The 18,859-nt window shown below is 36.9% G+C and overlaps 1 protein-coding gene across 1 annotated transcript; it reads left to right on the top strand.

Moving 5' to 3' along the window:
* The first annotated feature begins 249 nt into the window (after positions 1 to 249).
* Positions 250 to 2,365, top strand: LOC143558092 (uncharacterized). Its single transcript, XM_077047004.1, has 3 exons — positions 250 to 1,287; positions 2,055 to 2,100; positions 2,175 to 2,365. The coding sequence occupies exons 1-3, from the start codon at positions 250 to 252 to the stop codon at positions 2,363 to 2,365; spliced, it is 1,275 nt and encodes a 424-aa protein (XP_076903119.1).
* Positions 2,366 to 18,859: the final 16,494 nt, after the last annotated feature.

Genomic DNA, 18,859 nt, shown 5'->3' with positions numbered 1-18,859 from the left:
TATTCCGCGAATGTTTTAATTAACTCTGATATTTAGAACTGCGTTTATGAGTAAATCCAACACGAAAGTAGGGCTACCGGTAACGGGGCCTTACAAGGAGGGAGAACAGCTCACTCCAGGTTCAAGATTCCTATAAATCTCAATAATAATTCGATGTGCAAGATCAAACATCAAAGTGGGACCGCCGAACTAATTAGGTCAGCCAAACTAATAATATGGGATGAAGCATCGATGGCAAAATGACAGGCGATGGAGGCAGTCGATCGCACATTGCAAGACATCATTGGTGTTAGACTTCCATTTGGTGGAAAGATAATGGTTATGGGAGGTGATTTCAGACAGGTGTTGCAAGTTATTAAACGTGGCACTCGAGCACAAACTGTAGACTCAAGTTTTCGAATGTCACCTCTATGGCGCGTCACTAAAAAGATGCGGTTGACCATAAATATGAGAGCATTAAATGATTCGTGGTTTTCTGATTTTCTTTTAAGAGTCGGTGATGGAACTGAAGAATCGATCAATGACAACTTTATCCGCATTCCCGATGACATGACAATTCCTTTCACTAGCAAAGAAAATTCTATAAAGGAGTTGTTCAACGCAATCTTTCCATCAATCGAAAACAGTGTATGTACTTCGGATTATATAGCGTCAAGAGCAATATTATCGACAAGAAATGAGAGTGTTGACGAGATTAACGATCAAATGATCGACAATTTTCAAGGCGAGGAAATGATTTATTACAGTTTTGACGAAGTTGAGGACGATAAAAACAACTTTTATCCGACTGAGTTCCTAAACTCACTAAATGTTAGCGGTTTGCCTCCTCATAAACTTCGATTGAAAATTGGATGTCCGATGATATTGATACGGAATATTGATCCATCACGTGGTCTATGTAATGGTACAAGATTGATATGCAAAGGTTTTCACCGTAACTCTATTGACGCCGAAATAGCTGCCGGGCAACATAGCGGGGAAAGAGTATTTTTGATAAGAATCCCACTGAGTCTTTCTGAAGATGATATGTTCCCGTTTGACCTGAAAAGAAAACAATTTCATGTTCGACTTTGCTTTTCCATGACCATTAATAAAGCTCAAGGTCAAACAATTCCTCACGTTGGTGTTTATTTACCAGATCCTGTATTTTCACATGGGCAACTTTATGTGGAATTGTCTAGAGGGATATCACGGGAAAATACAAAAGTGTTAGTACATCCCGCCAAAGATTTCGGACGAGACGGAGTATACACCTCAAATGTTGTATATCGGGAAGTGCTACGTGATGTATGATCTGCACGCTCCTATCAAAATGTAAGCATATTCCTATATATACGTTTTGTGCCTTCGGTTTTTATATTTTTAATTTATTTGAATCATTTTTGTTGTTATTTTTCTTATCCCTTAATAATCAAATGATTGTATGCATGCCAATTGGTTATTTAAAAATTCAAAGAAACCATGTACATCCGAATCCTTCTAAGTAGTATATACTAAATGTGAATGTTTTACTTTTTTTTTTCAGAGTTCGAAAAGAAACTTACGTGCTTATATAATAAGATTTTTTTACATATAACTTTCTATTGTAACCTAGTAACTTAATAAACTTATAATTTTTACATTTGTAAATTTGTAAAATGTTAATTCCTAAAAAAACAAATAAAAAGTTGTTATCAAACACAATATATGACTTTATCAAAATGCATAATAATTTGATGGAGATAATTAAGCTAAAAAATCACGCATATGTCCCTATTCAAATGCTAATGGTCTTATATAGCTCAGTTCCACTTACCCTTCATTAACACAATTCACCAACATCTCACAGTTTACAAACATGGGACCTTCCCGGCTACGTTTTCTTGTCTCGATATTAAGGTAATTATCAACTACGTAGTGGATATATGAAAGTTAAACAATTAATTTGATGTAAGTTTTGAGTGAAAACATCATTATAATCATGAATAAATTGTCACGTTGTTTGATTTTACCTGTTTTGTTCTTAATGTTTTTCCATCATACTAAGTTAATCATATTTGTATTACATAAATTAGGAAGCTGTAATGGACGAAACGCAACAACAGTTTGAAGCTTTGTCAGGTATGTATATTGAATACATATAACATTATTACTTTGATAAAACATATACAAGAGACTAAACATTAGTTTTTCAGTATCAAAACGTGCTATAGAAGATGTAGCAATGCAAGAGGCCAACCCAAAAGAAACTGAGCCTGCACCAAATGTATCAACGAAACTTGAACAACAATCTCCTTGTGAATCTTCTGATAGCATGTTGGCCAATGATAAATGGTGGCTGGAAAATCAAGATGAGATAATTAGGATATGCGAGAAATATGACTAAAATTTATTATTCTTGTTTTTGTTTATTGCACTGTCATAATAGCTTACTGATGTAGACAATAATTTTAATGTTAATTTTGTTATTTATTTCACATGTTTAACGCTTGTGAAAAAGATATATACCGTATTGATGCTACTAACTAGATCTGTAATAACAGTAAAATCAATTATATAATAAAGTTTTGTAAAATATTATATGAATAACCAAACTAACTAACTAAAATTCTATTATACGATATATCATGAGTTGACTTATGAACCAACACAAACGACTACCGCATTGAAAATTGCCGCCGCCGCCGCATCGCGCGGGTACTCTACTAGTATTATATATATATATTAAAACATAACTTCTTAACAACTTCTCATGTGTACTCTTTGCTTCATTTGTTGTACATACGCTTTGTTTGTTTGTATCTATAGTTATGTTGTTTGTACCTTTTTGTTTGTAAACTGTTGCATGCTTAGTGCTCTTCCAGTTATGCTTTCTTAGGCCATGTTTCATTGTTCTCCTTTACACGTGTTGCCGGGTTCCATTTTGAAACCCTAGGCGACGACGGTTCTGTGACTGTTGCCAGGTTACATTTTGGGATCCATACAACGGCGGTGGCGGAGACCGTCGACTTTTCGTTTAGATGGAGGTGGTGTCGTGTCGGCGGCCCGGTTGCCTCATGTCGCCATTTGGGTTTTTGTGGCTTTGTGTTCAGATGATGTTGGTGACATTGTTTTTGTGCTCGATCATAAGTTGCTCGATGAAATGCCTATACTTATATATTAAATTTCTCTACTTTAGATTACGGTTATTGTCTCTGTTTGGCCGCCATTGAAGCAATGACGGTCTTATGAGCTTGGACCGACGTGCATATGTTTTTATTGACTGAATCGGGTGTTTTTGCCTTTGTTCACCGCGTCTGTGATTGAATCAAAAAGTTAAGTCCGGTTTCTTTTCTAAAGGTTCAGTTTGCTTAACTGCGAAGCCCTATTCAATTTGCTTATTTTTGTAATTATTGGTTTAGGATACAAATGTTGTGTACTTTAAGTTGCTGCTGTGTTAATTAGTATAACTTCATTTTTTTTTTTTTTTGCATAATCTGGATGACTTGCTTAATTTGGATGATCTGCATGCATTTTAGATGTTGTTAGTGTTTTATTGTTGGTTCATTGGTTTGTTTTGTGTGATAAATAATCCAGATTTCTCTATATTTAGTTTTAATAAATCAAGGTCTGAACTCATTTAGTTTTATATCTATATTAGTTGTGAACTTCATTAAAACATTATTGTTGTGTATTAATCAGCTTGCTTTGTGTTTATTGTTTATGTTTCCCTAATTAAAATCAGAATTACTTATGACAAAATCAATAAGGTTTTTTATTGACCACTTTTGGTTTCCCATTGTCCAGATTAAGAACTGAAGAGGAGTCACAAGATTTAGAACTGAAGAGGATTCACGTTGACAAGCTATAGATGGTTGTGCATCGTTGTCGGGTTCTGACTCGGAACTATAGGTGGCGGTAAAGTGGTTATGGCAGTTTGTTGCAGTTGGCAATTGTCGGTAACGTAGAGTCATATGAGAGTTTCCGGATAATGACTCTGGTTTTTTCGTTGCTAATGAATGTAAACTCTATATTTTGTTGGTGTTCAAGGCTATGATGACGGGCCTCGGCTCATTTGAGTCACAATTTTATTCACTATGGTTTGAGCTATGGTGATGGGCCTAAGCACATCTGAGCAATGGTTTTACTCTCGATGAGCGTCAATGCCATTTGGTGTCTTCTGTGATGGTCATGTGACTAATTTCGGTATCACAAGAAAACTGGTAGCAGCCAAGATGGCTATGTGATTTGTATTTTTGACCCTCATATTGTTTGACTGACTACTTTGAACGGTACACATTTTTAAGATTGGTTTACAACTTAGTGTTACATCCATTTATTCAGTTATGTCTATCTTTAAACATGTTATGTTTGGAGGAGGCAGTGATGATCATTTGAATTTGCACAAAGATGAGATTTGTTGTAGACTTGGTGAGGCAATCGAGATGGCCATGTGAGTCAATGTGTGGGTCTATTATCTTTCTTTGATGCTATCATTTCTGATCAATATTTACTTGGTTTTTGGATTACTTTGCTTAATAAAATTTTCATGTGTTCGACTTAAATTTCACTCGGAAGTTGGGGATTTCATGGTTTTACACCAGGCACCCCTCACACAACATCTTTTGTGAAACCTTGCAGCTTGAGTTTATTCTAGATTTTTATTACTGGATGCCTAATGGAGTAAGAGGCGGACATGTTGTCACCAAATAGAAGATCTAAAGGTGTGTTCTATTGATTTTGTCCTTACTAAATATTTGAAAAACTAAATTGTTCAGAAATGGTCAACACTGCTGACAGTTTTTGTACAAATACATTTTGGGTCAAAGGTTAGCATGAATATGTGTTCTATTTAGTTTTGGAATCAATTGTTTCATTCTGGTATGGAGCTGCTGATTTAAAAGAGTGCAACACATTAAAAGACAAATTTGGAGTTTCTGCTTTCAAAGGATTCAAATACAACTGTGAAGGATAGTTTTGTTTACTAATAAGTTATAGCCTTTGTAAATCTTTTTGTTTACTAATAAGTTATAGCCTTTGTAAATCTGTGTGACATAATTTAATGAAACTAAAAAGGTTTTCTTTCAACGTGTTTTTTATGATTTCTCAGGCCACGACACACGATTTCGAAACTTCTAAACACAAACCCACGCTAAAACCTAGTTACTTAGTAAAAGTAAAAAAAGTTTTTCCTTTACCAATTGTCTCATACCTAAGTAACGCAACAATATAAAACTTTTAGTAACTTTTAAAATTAGAAAACAAAAATGTATAACTAACTAAATGGATCAGTTAAAACAGTTAAAGAAACCAAGTAATTAATTAGTGAAATCAGTATGGAAAATTTATTAAATAAAATCTGCATGAATATTATCACAAGACTATATTTTGTTTTCTTATTCATATATCTCATAACGGCAGATTTCTATAATCAATATCGTTTATGAGACTTAAACCTAGTATTTCACCTCCAAACCCAATAATCATACATGCCATGAGTAGAAATTATTAAGTAAAAAGATAAAAGGACGTGGATATATTTAAATTATATTATAATCATTAACATGCATTTATATTTGTAGGATAATTTTGTTACATTAATTATAAATCTATCGAAGCCACCATGATTCTTCATTTCTTGCATTATCCGTAGAAACGAAATCAAAGATCAACATATCTTCTACAAGATCGGATATCGCTATCACACGATCACGACATAGTGGACAAGTCCGGTTCCTAAACCCTAACCATCGTTCCAAACAACCTTCATGAAACACATGACCACATCTTAGTTCTTTAATATCTTCTTCATCTCCTATTATACTTAAGCACACGACACATTCCACTTGTTCTTCCATAGACGTTGGCTCAAACCTTACCTGACTAGACCCGAATCCTTGAAGACTTCGAGGAACCCCATATTGTAGTTGATGGTGAAAAAAACATTGGTGAAGAATGAAACTCCATGCCCACTTCAACTTTGAAACAAGAAGTTTGATGTTGGATACGATTAGTTCGATAAGAACGAAAATGGAGATATAAAGGAGATGTAATGAAGAGGGTGAGAAGCTTTGTGTGATCATTATTTTGAAGGTTGTATGGACAGTGTATTTGCTTGTCTTCTATATATAAGGGAGAAAAAAATTGTAGCTTCTAACCACCTTTTTCTTATTGTTATGTAACTAACCATTCAAACTCTTAATTCAAGGTTTGAAAATTAATACTTGGATTTTTCGTTTCCCTGAGGTCATATTCTGAAATCTGATTTAAAACAAGTTAATATTGATGCGTAATTTAGTATAAAGGTCTTAGGTTGGACATCCGGATGATAATGTGATATACTTCTAAGTTCTAACCAAGTTTGTAGGTTTAAATCTTGTGAAATGAAAGTATGTGTTAGGGTCGACTCAACCACTTTGATAGCCTAAAACAATGTTAGGGTCGACTCAACCACTTTGATAGCCTAAAACAATGTTTAAAACGAAACCCTGCTGTAAAAAATAAAAAATAAAAATAAAAAAAAATCTTGCTTTCATTGCTGTCATTATTTTTTGCAATACATAAAGAATGAAATTCTTCATACCTTCCCATACCTAATTGGCTAATTCAACTTAATAGCCATTCAAATAACTCACATTAATTCAAATCCTAAACAATAAATTTATAATTATTAATTATTTTTTTTTTTTGAAAATTGAAGGCCTTAGAAAGTAAGGACCTAAAGCCTTAACTTCATTTCACTGTCTCTAGAAACGGTCATGATGTATGTTAATGATAAAAAAAAAAGGTTAGATATAAGTCTACTATCTACACCAAAAACAATAATTTCAAAGAGCTGTTAGGCTTAAATATTTTAAGATATGTAAATATTTATATAATAAAATTATTTAGGCTAAAATGTAAACAGTTAATGAACTAGTCAAGATCAGTAATGGGGTGATGGTCCATTAACATTTGACAAAGACAAAACCTTTAAAATTAAAAGTGTTTAGGAGGAAGATCTCAGGTTCAAATCACTTAAACAACAATGTTAAAAAGAAATTCGTCGTTCAAGTGAAAATATGTTTTTTTTAGTTCAATTTATTAAATTAAGTTTGATACTGATAATCAACATTACTTCAAGTAAACATGCATTATAATTTACAGGACACACAATTTTATTATTATTATTATTATTATTATTATTATTATTATAACAGGAAGGCAAACATGAAGTCCCTCTTTGTCAAATCTAGGAAGTATAATAGCATATAAATTAAGAAAACGACTTTTAACTTATTCATAGATCAAGTGGCCGTGTTAGAGTGACCAAAGACCCGATTACCAACCATAAAGTCAACAATGCGCTACATATCTTTTGTCAAAAAATTAGAATATAGTGAATGAAAATTAATTGGTTGAAATTATTAATATTATGTTATGATTTTATCTATGTTTTTGGATGACCACTTTTCAACATATGATTTTATCTATGTTTTTGGATGACCAATTTTCAAAGCAATCATATACGTTTGTTCCTCAAATAGTCACCTCAATAGTAGTTTGCAATAGTAAAGTTTGTACTATAAATATCAACGTATGTAATGGATATATCAACGAAGTTACTGAATCATATATTCTATCTTCTTCAAAGATTACATAAATAATGTTGTTATAGATAGTGGTGACTTCTTTATTATCTTCAAGTTCTCACATTATCCTAATAATCTTGTTATAGTTAGGGCTAATATTATAACACGTTATCAGCACGAGCCGCTTATATCCTAACCAAGAAAGCAACAAAATGTCAAATATAGCAAAACTCGAATTTCCTGCACTCAACATTTCTGGAGAAAACTACATGTCTTGGACAGCAAATGTCAAAAGACATTTAAAATCTATGGATGTGTTAGAAACAATTCAAGAATACAATGATTGCTCTGACCAGGATAAAACAAGAGCTGATGTTTTCATCCATAAACATATTTATGAATTACTACAGCATGAGTATTTTAATTATGATAACCCATATATGATATGGGAAGATTTGAAAAGCAGATTCGGTCATCTAAGGGAAGTTTTACTTCCTACTTCTAGAGATGAATGGAACAGTCTTAGGTTCCGAGATTTTAAGAGGGTAAATGATTACACCTCTGTTTTATACCGAATTTGCTCAAAGCTAGAATTTTGTGGGTATCCCGTAACAGAGGAAGAAAAGTTAGAGAAAACTTTCTCCACGTTTCATGCATCAAACATAAACTTGCAAACACATTATCGTTTGCAGAATTTTAGGAGATACTCTGATCTAAATGCATTGCTCCTTGTAGCAAAAAAAAAATAATGAATTATTGAAGAAAAATCATCAATCTCGTCCCACGGGTTCATTAGCAATACCAAAAGCACATGTTGCTCACAAAAGTTCTCTTAAAAATTCTGGACATAAATGGGAACAAAGTCGAGGACGAGGCCGTGGACGTGGCCGTGGTCATTTTGACAAAAAAAATTTTAATGATCGTAAGCTTTCATTCAAATGGAACAATAATTCTTACGGTCGTGGTCGTGGTCGTGGCCGTGGTCGTAACCAGAGAGCCAATAATTATCATGTCCCACACAATACCAATTCCAACCACCAAAATAAATGGAATGAAGCTGGTAGGTCTGAAAACAATGGCACTTCATGTTTTAGATGTGGAAGTACAAACCACTGGGCAAAGGCTTGTCGCACAGCTCCACATCTGTGTGAACTGTACCAAGCCTCCCTAAAAGGAAAAGAGAAAGAAGTGAACCATGTTGATAACTTTAATAATATCAATGCTGAGCTGAGCGTTGAAGACTTTGAGGTGGAACTTTGAAACAGAATTGCTTGACTACTATAATTAGATGCAATTATTAAGTGTGTTCTCATTATCTTTAATTATGTAGTTTCTCTTTCATGTACTACTTGTGTTTCAATTAAATAAAGTTCTTATTAAAATATCATATGTCTTCGTTATACACTTATTTTTTTTCTTAATATTTTTCAAGATTTAAAATGAAAATCACCGGAGCACAAGATCAAACACATGAAGAAGATATATGTATAGCGGATAGTGGAGCCACGCATACTATACTTAGATCTAAAAAATATTTATATAAACTGAAACCAACAAAAGGAATCATCAATACAATATCAGGTCCTACAAACTTGATAGAAGGAGTGGGAAAAGCTAATTTAGCATTACCAAATGGTACAAAGCTCAAAATAGAAAATGCTTTATTTTCCCCAAAATCAACAAGAAATTTGTTGAGTTTCAAAAACATATATCATAACGGATATTGTAGGTTCCCTGGACGGATCACACGAGATATCCCGATATACACAGGTGCGGAATCCCTGTGTAGATCGTTACGGACGTAGAACACAAACACACGAACACACGAATACGATACGAACAAACACACGTTTATTAATAACTCAAACACGTGATACTTACAGACTCTCGACCTCACGTCACTTGACTCACTGAATTACACGTAACTTAACTTACTCAAAACCATAACCGTAACCTATATAAATACACGACAACTTCGCCTCAGGCGAAGTTGTCCATAACTTCACTTGTTCAAGGCGAACTTGTCAACAACTTCGCTTGGTTAACAAGTTCGCCTAAGCGAACTTGTCAACAACTTCGCTTTAAACAAACAAATACATAAACAATATTACAGACTCGATTACAGACATTAGACATATGAACTACTGACATCTATGCACCAACAGACTCCCCCTTGGCAGTAGCTTCATATCTTGATCTTTCAGCTCTTGTCTCGTAATCCTGTATCTTCAAGCGTGCACTCCTTCTCTAACACACACCGTGACTACTCGCTGATATTTCCTTGCTTCATCCTTCCAAGCAGGAATATAGAATATCTTCATTTCATTCAACACTTGCAGATCAGCTTTCGATAAGTTAACAAGATGCATCGGATCATACACCCTCAGCACTTCTTGTTCATCTTCGTCTTCCATCACGGCTTCAGCAGTCTGGCAATCAACATACCACCATTTAAGATTCTTCAACACATCTTGAGGCATAGTCTTCATAGGAACCTCCTTGATGCATCGGATCGGTTTGTACTTCATCACCATCCATGGCTTGCCATCTGCTCTCATTCCCCTTTCTGTATCCTCCACGAGCTTTCCCTTCTGTGGCTTTAATAATTCAAACTTCTTCTCTTTTATGCTTCTTTCCACACGATCTTCCCAATCACTCTTGCCATGTTGTCGTCACTTCTATTTATCAGGCCCAACCTGGCCAAATCCTTCACCTCACATTCCGGCAACGTATTGAGAGATCTCAGGGTTCTTTTGAAGTATTGAATACCATCATAACGCTTCACCACAAACAACTTTATCTGTTCATCATATATCCAACAGATAATTCCCTTCTTCGACTCAGCATAGCCTTTGATGTTATAACTCTTCTTGAACATGGCTGGAACAGCAGGCTTCTTGGTCTTAATAAACCAATGAGCACAGCCTTCCTTCCACCTAGGCTGCTCTTCCCACTCAGTCTCATCCATCTCAGCACCCAATTTGTGATTGACGCAGATTGGAGTATCATATGGAGAACTGTCCTCCATCTTGAAGCGCTTGAGCACATCATGAACATACTTCGTCTGATGAATGAACATCCCGTCCTTCTTCTGATCAACCTGCAATCCTAGAAAGAAAGTTAGTTCACCCATAGCACTCATTTCAAACCTTTTTTTCATGACGACTTCAAACTCCTGACACATGGAGACTTTTGACGCAGCAAATATAATGTCATCCACGTAGACTTGTACCAGCAGGAAGTCGCTTCCATCTCTTTTGAAGAACAACGTGCTATCTATTTTCCCTCTTTCAAAACCATTCTCGAGCAAGTAATCCGATAAAGTTGAATACCAGGCACGAGGTGCCTGATGTAATCCATACAACGCCTTGCTCAACCTGTACAAGCGATCTGGAAAGTCTGGGTCAGGAAAACCCGGAGGTTGCTCAACATACACAACCTCATCAACTTTCCCATTTAAAAACACACTCTTCACATCTAGCTGAAACACCTTCATCTTTTCATACGCAGCAAACGCCAAAAACAATCTTATGGCTTCCAACCTGGCGACAGGAGCGAACACTTCGTTATAATCAATCCCCTCTTGTTGATTAAAACCTTTAACGACCAGCCTCGCCTTGTTTCTTATAATAATCCCCTTATCATCTCTCTTGCACTTAAACACCCATTTTGTGCCTATCGCATGCACATTCTTTGGTTTTTCAACCAAAGTCCAAACTTCCATCTTCTCAAATTGAGCCAACTCTTCTTGCATGGCTTCGACCCACGAGCTTTCCTTTAAAGCCATTTGATAATTCTTCGGTTCAATCTGGCTTATAAAGCAGGTGTACAGTCATTCATTGATTATTCCTGTCTCCTTAATGCTTGTATAAACACAGGTGTGTTCATTCAAGCTACTTCTCGTTTGTACACCTGAGGACACATCACCAATCACATTATCCAAAGGGTGATCTTTATGAATTCTCGTGGTCGGAACAGAACCGACATGCAAATTATCTTCCAAATTTGAAGAGAGCTCGTCAATGGTTGTTTCTGGCTGAGAGTGAAATGGATTGATAAATTCTTCTTCATTTGAGGCAGCAGGGGTATCGATAGTGTTTGATGAGGAAGGTTGACATTTATCAATCAGCTGTCTTTGCAATAGATTTTCTTCCTCATCAAGTATCATCTTCGTCGCAACTCTCTCTTCTTCTTCAGAAATTTCCAAATCCGGTACGTTAAAAGACTTAAACAGTTTAACATAGTCGAAAAGCTCAGCAGGTCCATTGCTTGGTTTTGGCGGTTGGTAACTTGTGATGTCTGTGTTACACACCACCTCCACCTTGCAGGTCGAAGTATTGAAGACACGTCTGTTGGGAGTCCCAACAACATAACCGACTAAGATTCCTTCATCGGCTACTTCACCAAATTTAGAGTTTTTCTTCAAGATCGAACAAGGGGACCCGAATGGTTCAAGACCACTCAAGTTGGGCTTCCTTCCATGCATAAGCTCGTAACACGTTTTACCAAGTCTCTTAACAGTTAACACTCTATTCAGAACATAGCAGGCTGTAGCAACTGCTTCAGCCCAGAACATCACAGGAAGCTTCGAATCTGCCAGCATAGTTCTGGCTCCTTCAATTAAAGTTCGGTTCTTCCTTTCAGCCACTCCATTCTGTTGCGGAGTATACGGAGCGCTGTATTGATGTTCAATTCCTTTCTGAAGACAGAAGATCTCCATCTCAAAATTCTTGAACTCCGTTCCATTGTCACTCCTGATGAACTTAACTGTTTTACTCATGACGTTCTCAACTTTGGTAATCAAATTCCTCACCATTTGAGCCGTCTCATCTTTCGATTTCAGAAAATATACCCACGAATATCGCGAGTAGTCATCAGTGATCACCAAGCAGTAAGAAGTACCTCCTAGACTTTTTGCATACACTGGACCGAAGAGATCCATGTGAAGCAGTTCTAGAGTACTGGCAATAGAGTTGACCTTCTTGGTGAGATGGGATTTCTTGTGTTGCTTTCCCTTCTTGCATGCTATACATTTGTCTTCAAAGTTAAAACTATTCAAGGGAACGCCCATCACAAGTCCATTCCTGACAATGTGGTTCATCTTCCGAAGATGAATGTGCCACATACTCCTGTGCCACAGTTCGGATTCCGATTCGCTTGCTTTCGTCATTAAACATGATTCTTCCGTGGCCATTTCAGTAGACCTCATATCCATCACATAAGTATTTGTATCACGTGGAGCTTTCATCACTATCCACTCGACTGGTATCTGAAAACCAGGCTTCAACACGATCGCCTCATTCTTCGTGAAATGAACAGTGTACTCCTTATCACAAATCTGCGACACACTCAGCAGATTGTGCTTCAATTCTTCTACAAAGTTCACATTCTCAAGAGTCATTTTTCCATTGGACACCGTTCCTAATCCAGTAATTCTTCCACCGCTTTCACCTGCAAAACTAACTCTCGCTCCTTGAACAGGTTTTAAGTCGTGCAACAAGTGTTTGTTGCCCGTCATATGCCGGGAACAGCCGCTATCTACAATCCACAGACTGTGGGCAGCCCTGTTCAACTGTTCCTGCACAATAAAGCAAATGATTAGTTTCTAGGGACCCAAGACCAATTGGTCTTGGATCTATACATCCCGTACTTCTGCTTTCCAAAGTTAGCATCTGGATAATTCCTGTCAGTCATATTAGGAAATCTCCTTGGAAATTTAGTGTGAGGCCTTCCAAACCTATGTATATTGAAAGTATTATATCTTGTGGTTCGGTTATTAGCATAGTTAAACTGAGTTTTGTTTCTGTGAAAACCTGAATTAGTTTCATTTCGAAACTTTGAAGGGTTTTCATTTTTAGCAGTATTAAAATTACCATTAGGCTTATGTTCATTTTTAATAGGCCTCACACCTCTGAATTTCGGCGTCAGAGGGCAATCTGCAACAAGATGTCCTAACTTATTACACCTAAAACAACACCTATGCTCCTTTTTCTTTTCAAAGGTTGTTTTGGATGTAGAGGCTGTGTTATCGGCCGTTCGTCTCACATACGGTGGGACGTACGGGTTGAGTGGAGTACTCTTTTTATAGGTTTTATCTTTTTCTCCACCAGTGGGTAACACTACCTTCTCTTTTGTCTTACCCGATTCGGACAACTTATCCGAATCTGATGAGACTGGACTCGTAACAGAAATTTTCTCACTTGAAACAGGCGAACTCGTTTCGCCACTACTAACACTTGGTTCTTTACTCGTAACCTTGATTGGAACTGTCTGAGGAACTTCAAAATCAACAGATTTCTGAACACTAGGATTATAAGTATAATTGTGGTTATAAGGTGGTGGAACCTCGTGATAACCAATTCCTCCCCTCTTTGTAGAGGTACCTTGATCACTAACAAGGTGATCAAGAATAGCTGAGGAATTTCTGAACTGCTCAAGTTTTCGGTTCAGTTCCACCACTTTCACCTGGTGGTCAGCAATCTGCTTTTCTCGTTCAGCAATCAGTTTAGTCTTTTCTTCTAAAACCTCATAACTAAGATCAATTACTTCAATTTTTTCAGCAAGTTTTGTTTTTAAGCTTTTAACATCTTTTTCACACGCTTTTATTTTAACTTTGTAACTGTTTTCTCTTGCTTTCATAAAGTGATGATCTTCTTTAAGAGTTTTAAATTCAGCATCTAAACGAACATACTGATCAGTTATGGTAGTAAGTTGCTCAGACAAATTCTCACATTTAGTACAAATAGGTTTAGAACTTACCTCGGAGAGTTGATCCTTGTTATCTGCCATGAAAGCTTTTTCCTTACCAGTAGATTTCTCTTCTCCGTTAATCTTCTCACAGCCTTATTCTCAACCTTAACCATATTTGCCTGCTCACTAGTTTCATTCGAATGCAGGTTCCAGTTGTATTCACCTGCTTCTCTTGACATCATGGCATTGATTTCTTTACTAATCCCAGTGTGCTGTGTAGACCGGCCTTGACCACGTTCAACTCGCTCGTTTCTGCACTCTTTGGCAAAGTGCCCGTTTTGTTGACAGTTATAGCACCTCGCCTTAGACTTGTCGAACCCTGGCCTGCCACCAACAAACTTTCTCCCCGTCTTTCTCATAAACTTCTTCACTCTCCTCATTATCATGGCCATCTGCCATTGTAAATCAATTTCCTCCAGATCATCAGCATCGATCTGGTCATAGTCTTCATCCAGCATCGCTGGATCAACAACCTTTCCTTGAATATAGTTTTCATATGAAGCAATAAACGAAGCATAGAAGCCAAACTGCTCTTCAGCAGATTTAACGCTCATTGGCATCTTAGAGTAATTATTGCTTGAGGAACTTGAAGATCCACTACTCTTGCTTGCTGTCTGTTGAGTACCACTTGATCCACCCGCAACAAAGCAAACATCCCCATTTGAGTTTACTGACACTTGCCCCTCCTGTGAAGAATTGGCACCCGACTCGCCCTTCGAGTAGTAGGCGGCAGAATCAGTCTTTGAAATTGAATTGGAGTTTACTTTAGCACCGTACATGCCTGGATCTTGAACCTGATCCATAGATGTTTCTTTTCTTACCATATTAAGCTCAAAATTTCTGAGCTTGTTGACAGTGGTTTCAAGATCATAAGTAGGGAAGTCCTTGTCTTCCCTCATCAGTACAGTATACATCTCCCATTTTGGTGGGAGGGCATCGAGAAGCTTTTCCACAATCTCTTCTTCTCGGTAGGAAATGGAGTAGTTACTCAATTCAGTCATTAGATGATAATATCGAGTGATAATATCATCAAGAGATTCGTTCTTCAAGTACTTAAAGACTGAAAATTGAGTTTTGAGCAACTTTATCTTTGAAGCCTGAATACCTATATTTCCTTCAAATCTGTTCTCAAGAGCTTCCCAAAGCTCTCTAGCTGATGTATACTTTCTGAATGTATGGAGGATCTCCTGTGGAAGAGCCATTGTGATTGCAGCATGAGCCTTGCTTTCGGCTTCGTACATCTTTTTCTCCTCCTCTTCCATTTTACTGTATTTCTTGATTTGGTCTCGACCCTCATACTCCATGACTGGTGGAATATATCCATCTTGGATGCATACCCACATTTTCGCATCCTGGTACTTAACGTATTGTATGAACCGATCCTTCCACGCGACAAAATCAGTTCCCTTCAGCAACCTTGGGGCCTTTGTAGCTGACCCCGCTTCAACTTCCATCTTTACAAGCTCCGAAATGTTGATCGACGACATCCTTCTTGAAGACTAAGAAACCCGAAAAATTCTGAGTAGGCGAAGTTAACAAAATTTCCTCTGAACAGCACCGTAGGCGAAGTTAAGGATAACTTCGCTTAAGTGATAACTTCGCTGGATCTTTCTTAAATTCGCGTGACTGGGCGAAGTTGTGAATAACTTCGCTTAGGGTAAGCGAACTTAGAAAGTAGGCGAACTTGAGGAGAACTTCGCTGAGTTAGGCGAACTTGAGGAGGTAGGCGAAGTTGTGAATAACTTCGCTTCTCCTTATATCTTCGCCGAAACCCTACGTATCCTGACGGCAACTTCGCCTGATGAACAGCAACTTCGCCTGACGAACTTAAACTTTCTGCAGATCTGAAAATCGGATTTTAACGAGGTTTTTGACGGTTTAAAGGCTTGAACACACTGGTAGGAGGCTAGAATGAGCAAACACACCAAAAACTCGTCCCGTGAATAGTCTAAACGGGACTAATTCTACAACCGCGTGAATATCCCGAACCACACAATCGAGCAAAAGCTCTGATACCAATTGTAGGTTCCCTGGACGGATCACACGAGATATCCCGATATACACAGGTGCGGAATCCCTGTGTAGATCGTTACGGACGTAGAACACAAACACGCGAACACACGAATACGATACGAACAAACACACGTTATATTAATAACTCAAACACGTGATACTTACAGACTCTCGACCTCACGTCATTTGACTCACTGAATTACACGTAACTTAACTTACTCAAAACCATAACCGTAACCTATATAAATACACGACAACTTCGCCTCAGGCAAAGTTGTCCATAACTTCGCTTGTTCAACAAGTTCGCCTAGGCGAACTTGTCAACAACTTCGCTTTAAACAAACAAATACATAAACAATATTACAGACTCGATTACAGACATTAGACATATGAACTACTGACATCTATGCACCAACAGATATGATACTCAGTCAAGGACTGTTAGTAATGAAAAATATTTGCATATCATAAGCAAAGATCAAATATTGGAAAAATTGTCAATGCTCCATTCTGGTTTGCATTATACATATATAAATGTGCCTCAAGCACATATGGCAGTCAAAGAAAATTGTTGCGATTCTGGTATCATAAACTTATGACATGACAGATTAGGCCATCCAGGATCCACAATGATGAAAAGGATCATTGAAAATACACATGGGCATCCACTGAAAGATCAAAAGATCCATAAAATAGATAAAATGCCTCAATGTACATCTTGTTCTCTTGGAAAATTAATTACAAGGCCTTCGCCATTAAAAGTCGAATTAAGAAACACCAATGTTTCTTGAAAGAATTCAAGGTGACATATGTGGACCAATTCATCCACCATGTGGACCATTTAGATACTTCATGATCTTAATAGACGCATCCAGCAGATGGTCTAATATCTCTTTATTATCGACTCGTAATGTTGCTTTTGCAAAATTTCTTGCTCAAATTATCAAATTACGTGCACATTTTCCGGATTATACCATTAAAAGAGTAAGGCTTGATAATGCGGGAGAATTTACATCACATGCTTTTGATGATTATTGCATGTCTGTGGGGATTGTTGTAGAACACCCTGTTGCTCATGTACACACACAAAATGGCTTAGCCGAGTCGTTGATCAAACGCCTACAGCTAATAGCTAGACCATTAATAATGAGGACAAAACTTCCTGTTTCTATTTGGGGTCATGCAATTATGCATGCTGGATCATTAATCCGCGTGAGACCAAGTGCAAATCATAAATACTCTCCCACACAACTTGTTTCTGGAAATGAGCCAAATATCTCTCATTTAGAATTTTTGGTTGTGCCGTGTATGTTCCTATTGCACCACCACAACGCACAAAAATGGGTCCCCAAAGAAGGTTGGGAATATATGTTGGATATGAAACATCTTCCATCATAAGATACCTTGAACCTTTAATAGGTGATGTATTTACAGCACGTTTTGCTGATTGTCATTTTAACGAGACAATGTTCCCGACATTAGGGGGAGAAATGAAAAGGCAAGAAAGAGTTATATCATGGTGTGTGTCATCATTGTTACACCTAGACCCAAGATCAAAACAAAGTGAGACAGAGGTTCAAAAAATAATACATCTACAAGAAATTGCAAATCAGTTACCTGATGCATTTACTGATATAAACAGGGTCACTAAATTTCATATACCAGCTGCTAATGCTCCAGCTCGAGTTGAGATTTCAAGCAAGCAAAACCATAATAATGCACCTTATGAATCTCAAAAACGTTTAAAACGTGGAAGGCCAATCGGTTCAAAGGATAAAAATCCTCGAAAAAGAAAGGGCTCTGAAAAGGATACTGACCCTAAGGAAGGAATGATCGAAAAAACCTTCCCTCAGGAAAAAATAAATGATATAACATTTCCTCAGGAAGGAATAAATGATTCCAATAAAGAATTGTCAATCAACTATGGTCAATCACATATAATGTGGGATCGAAATGAAATGGAAAATATTGATGATATATTTTCTTATTCTGTGGCAAGTGATATCATGGAAGAAAATGATGACCCTGAACCAAAATCTGTAGATGATTGTAAAAATCAACAAGATTGGAACAAATGGAAAGATGCTATGCAAGCTGAATTAAACTCACTAAACAATCGAAAGGTTTTTGGACCTATTGTCATTACACCAAAGTCAATGAAACCTGTAGGATATAAATGGGTTTTTGTGAGAAAACGAAATGAGAAAAATGAAGTTACAAGATATAAAGCAAGACTTGTAGCTCAAGGTTTTTCTCAGAGGCCAGGAATTGACTATGAAGAAACGTATTCTCCTGTCATGGATGCTATTACGTTTAGATATTTAATCAGCTTAGCAGTCTCTAAAAATTTAGAGATGCGCCTTATGGATGTTGTCACAGCTTACTTGTATGGGTCACTAGTTAGTGACATCTATATGAAAATTCCCGAAGGATTTAAACTCCCCGATGCAATAAGCTCAAAGCCTAAGGAAATGTATTCCATCAAATTACAAAGATCCTTGTATGGACTGAAACAATCTGGAAGGATGTGGTACAATCGTTTGAGTAATTATTTGATAAGCAAATGA

Source organism: Bidens hawaiensis, unplaced genomic scaffold (assembly GCF_021521415.1).
Source record: "Bidens hawaiensis isolate Kalapana, Puna unplaced genomic scaffold, B.hawaiensis_p1.1 tig00019321_1, whole genome shotgun sequence".
Classification (NCBI taxonomy): domain Eukaryota; kingdom Viridiplantae; phylum Streptophyta; class Magnoliopsida; order Asterales; family Asteraceae; genus Bidens; species Bidens hawaiensis.
This window is presented reverse-complemented; position numbering and strand designations above follow the sequence as displayed.

Excerpts from the sequence above, each read along its gene's own strand:
- LOC143558092 (XM_077047004.1), top strand. The coding sequence starts at position 250 with ATGGAGGCAGTCGATCGCACATTGCAAGACATCATTGGTGTTAGACTT. Across the intron at positions 1,288-2,054 it reads ATCGGGAAGTGCTACGTGAT|GAAGCTGTAATGGACGAAAC; the intron begins GTATGATCTGCA and ends TACATAAATTAG. Across the intron at positions 2,101-2,174 it reads ACAGTTTGAAGCTTTGTCAG|TATCAAAACGTGCTATAGAA; the intron begins GTATGTATATTG and ends TTAGTTTTTCAG.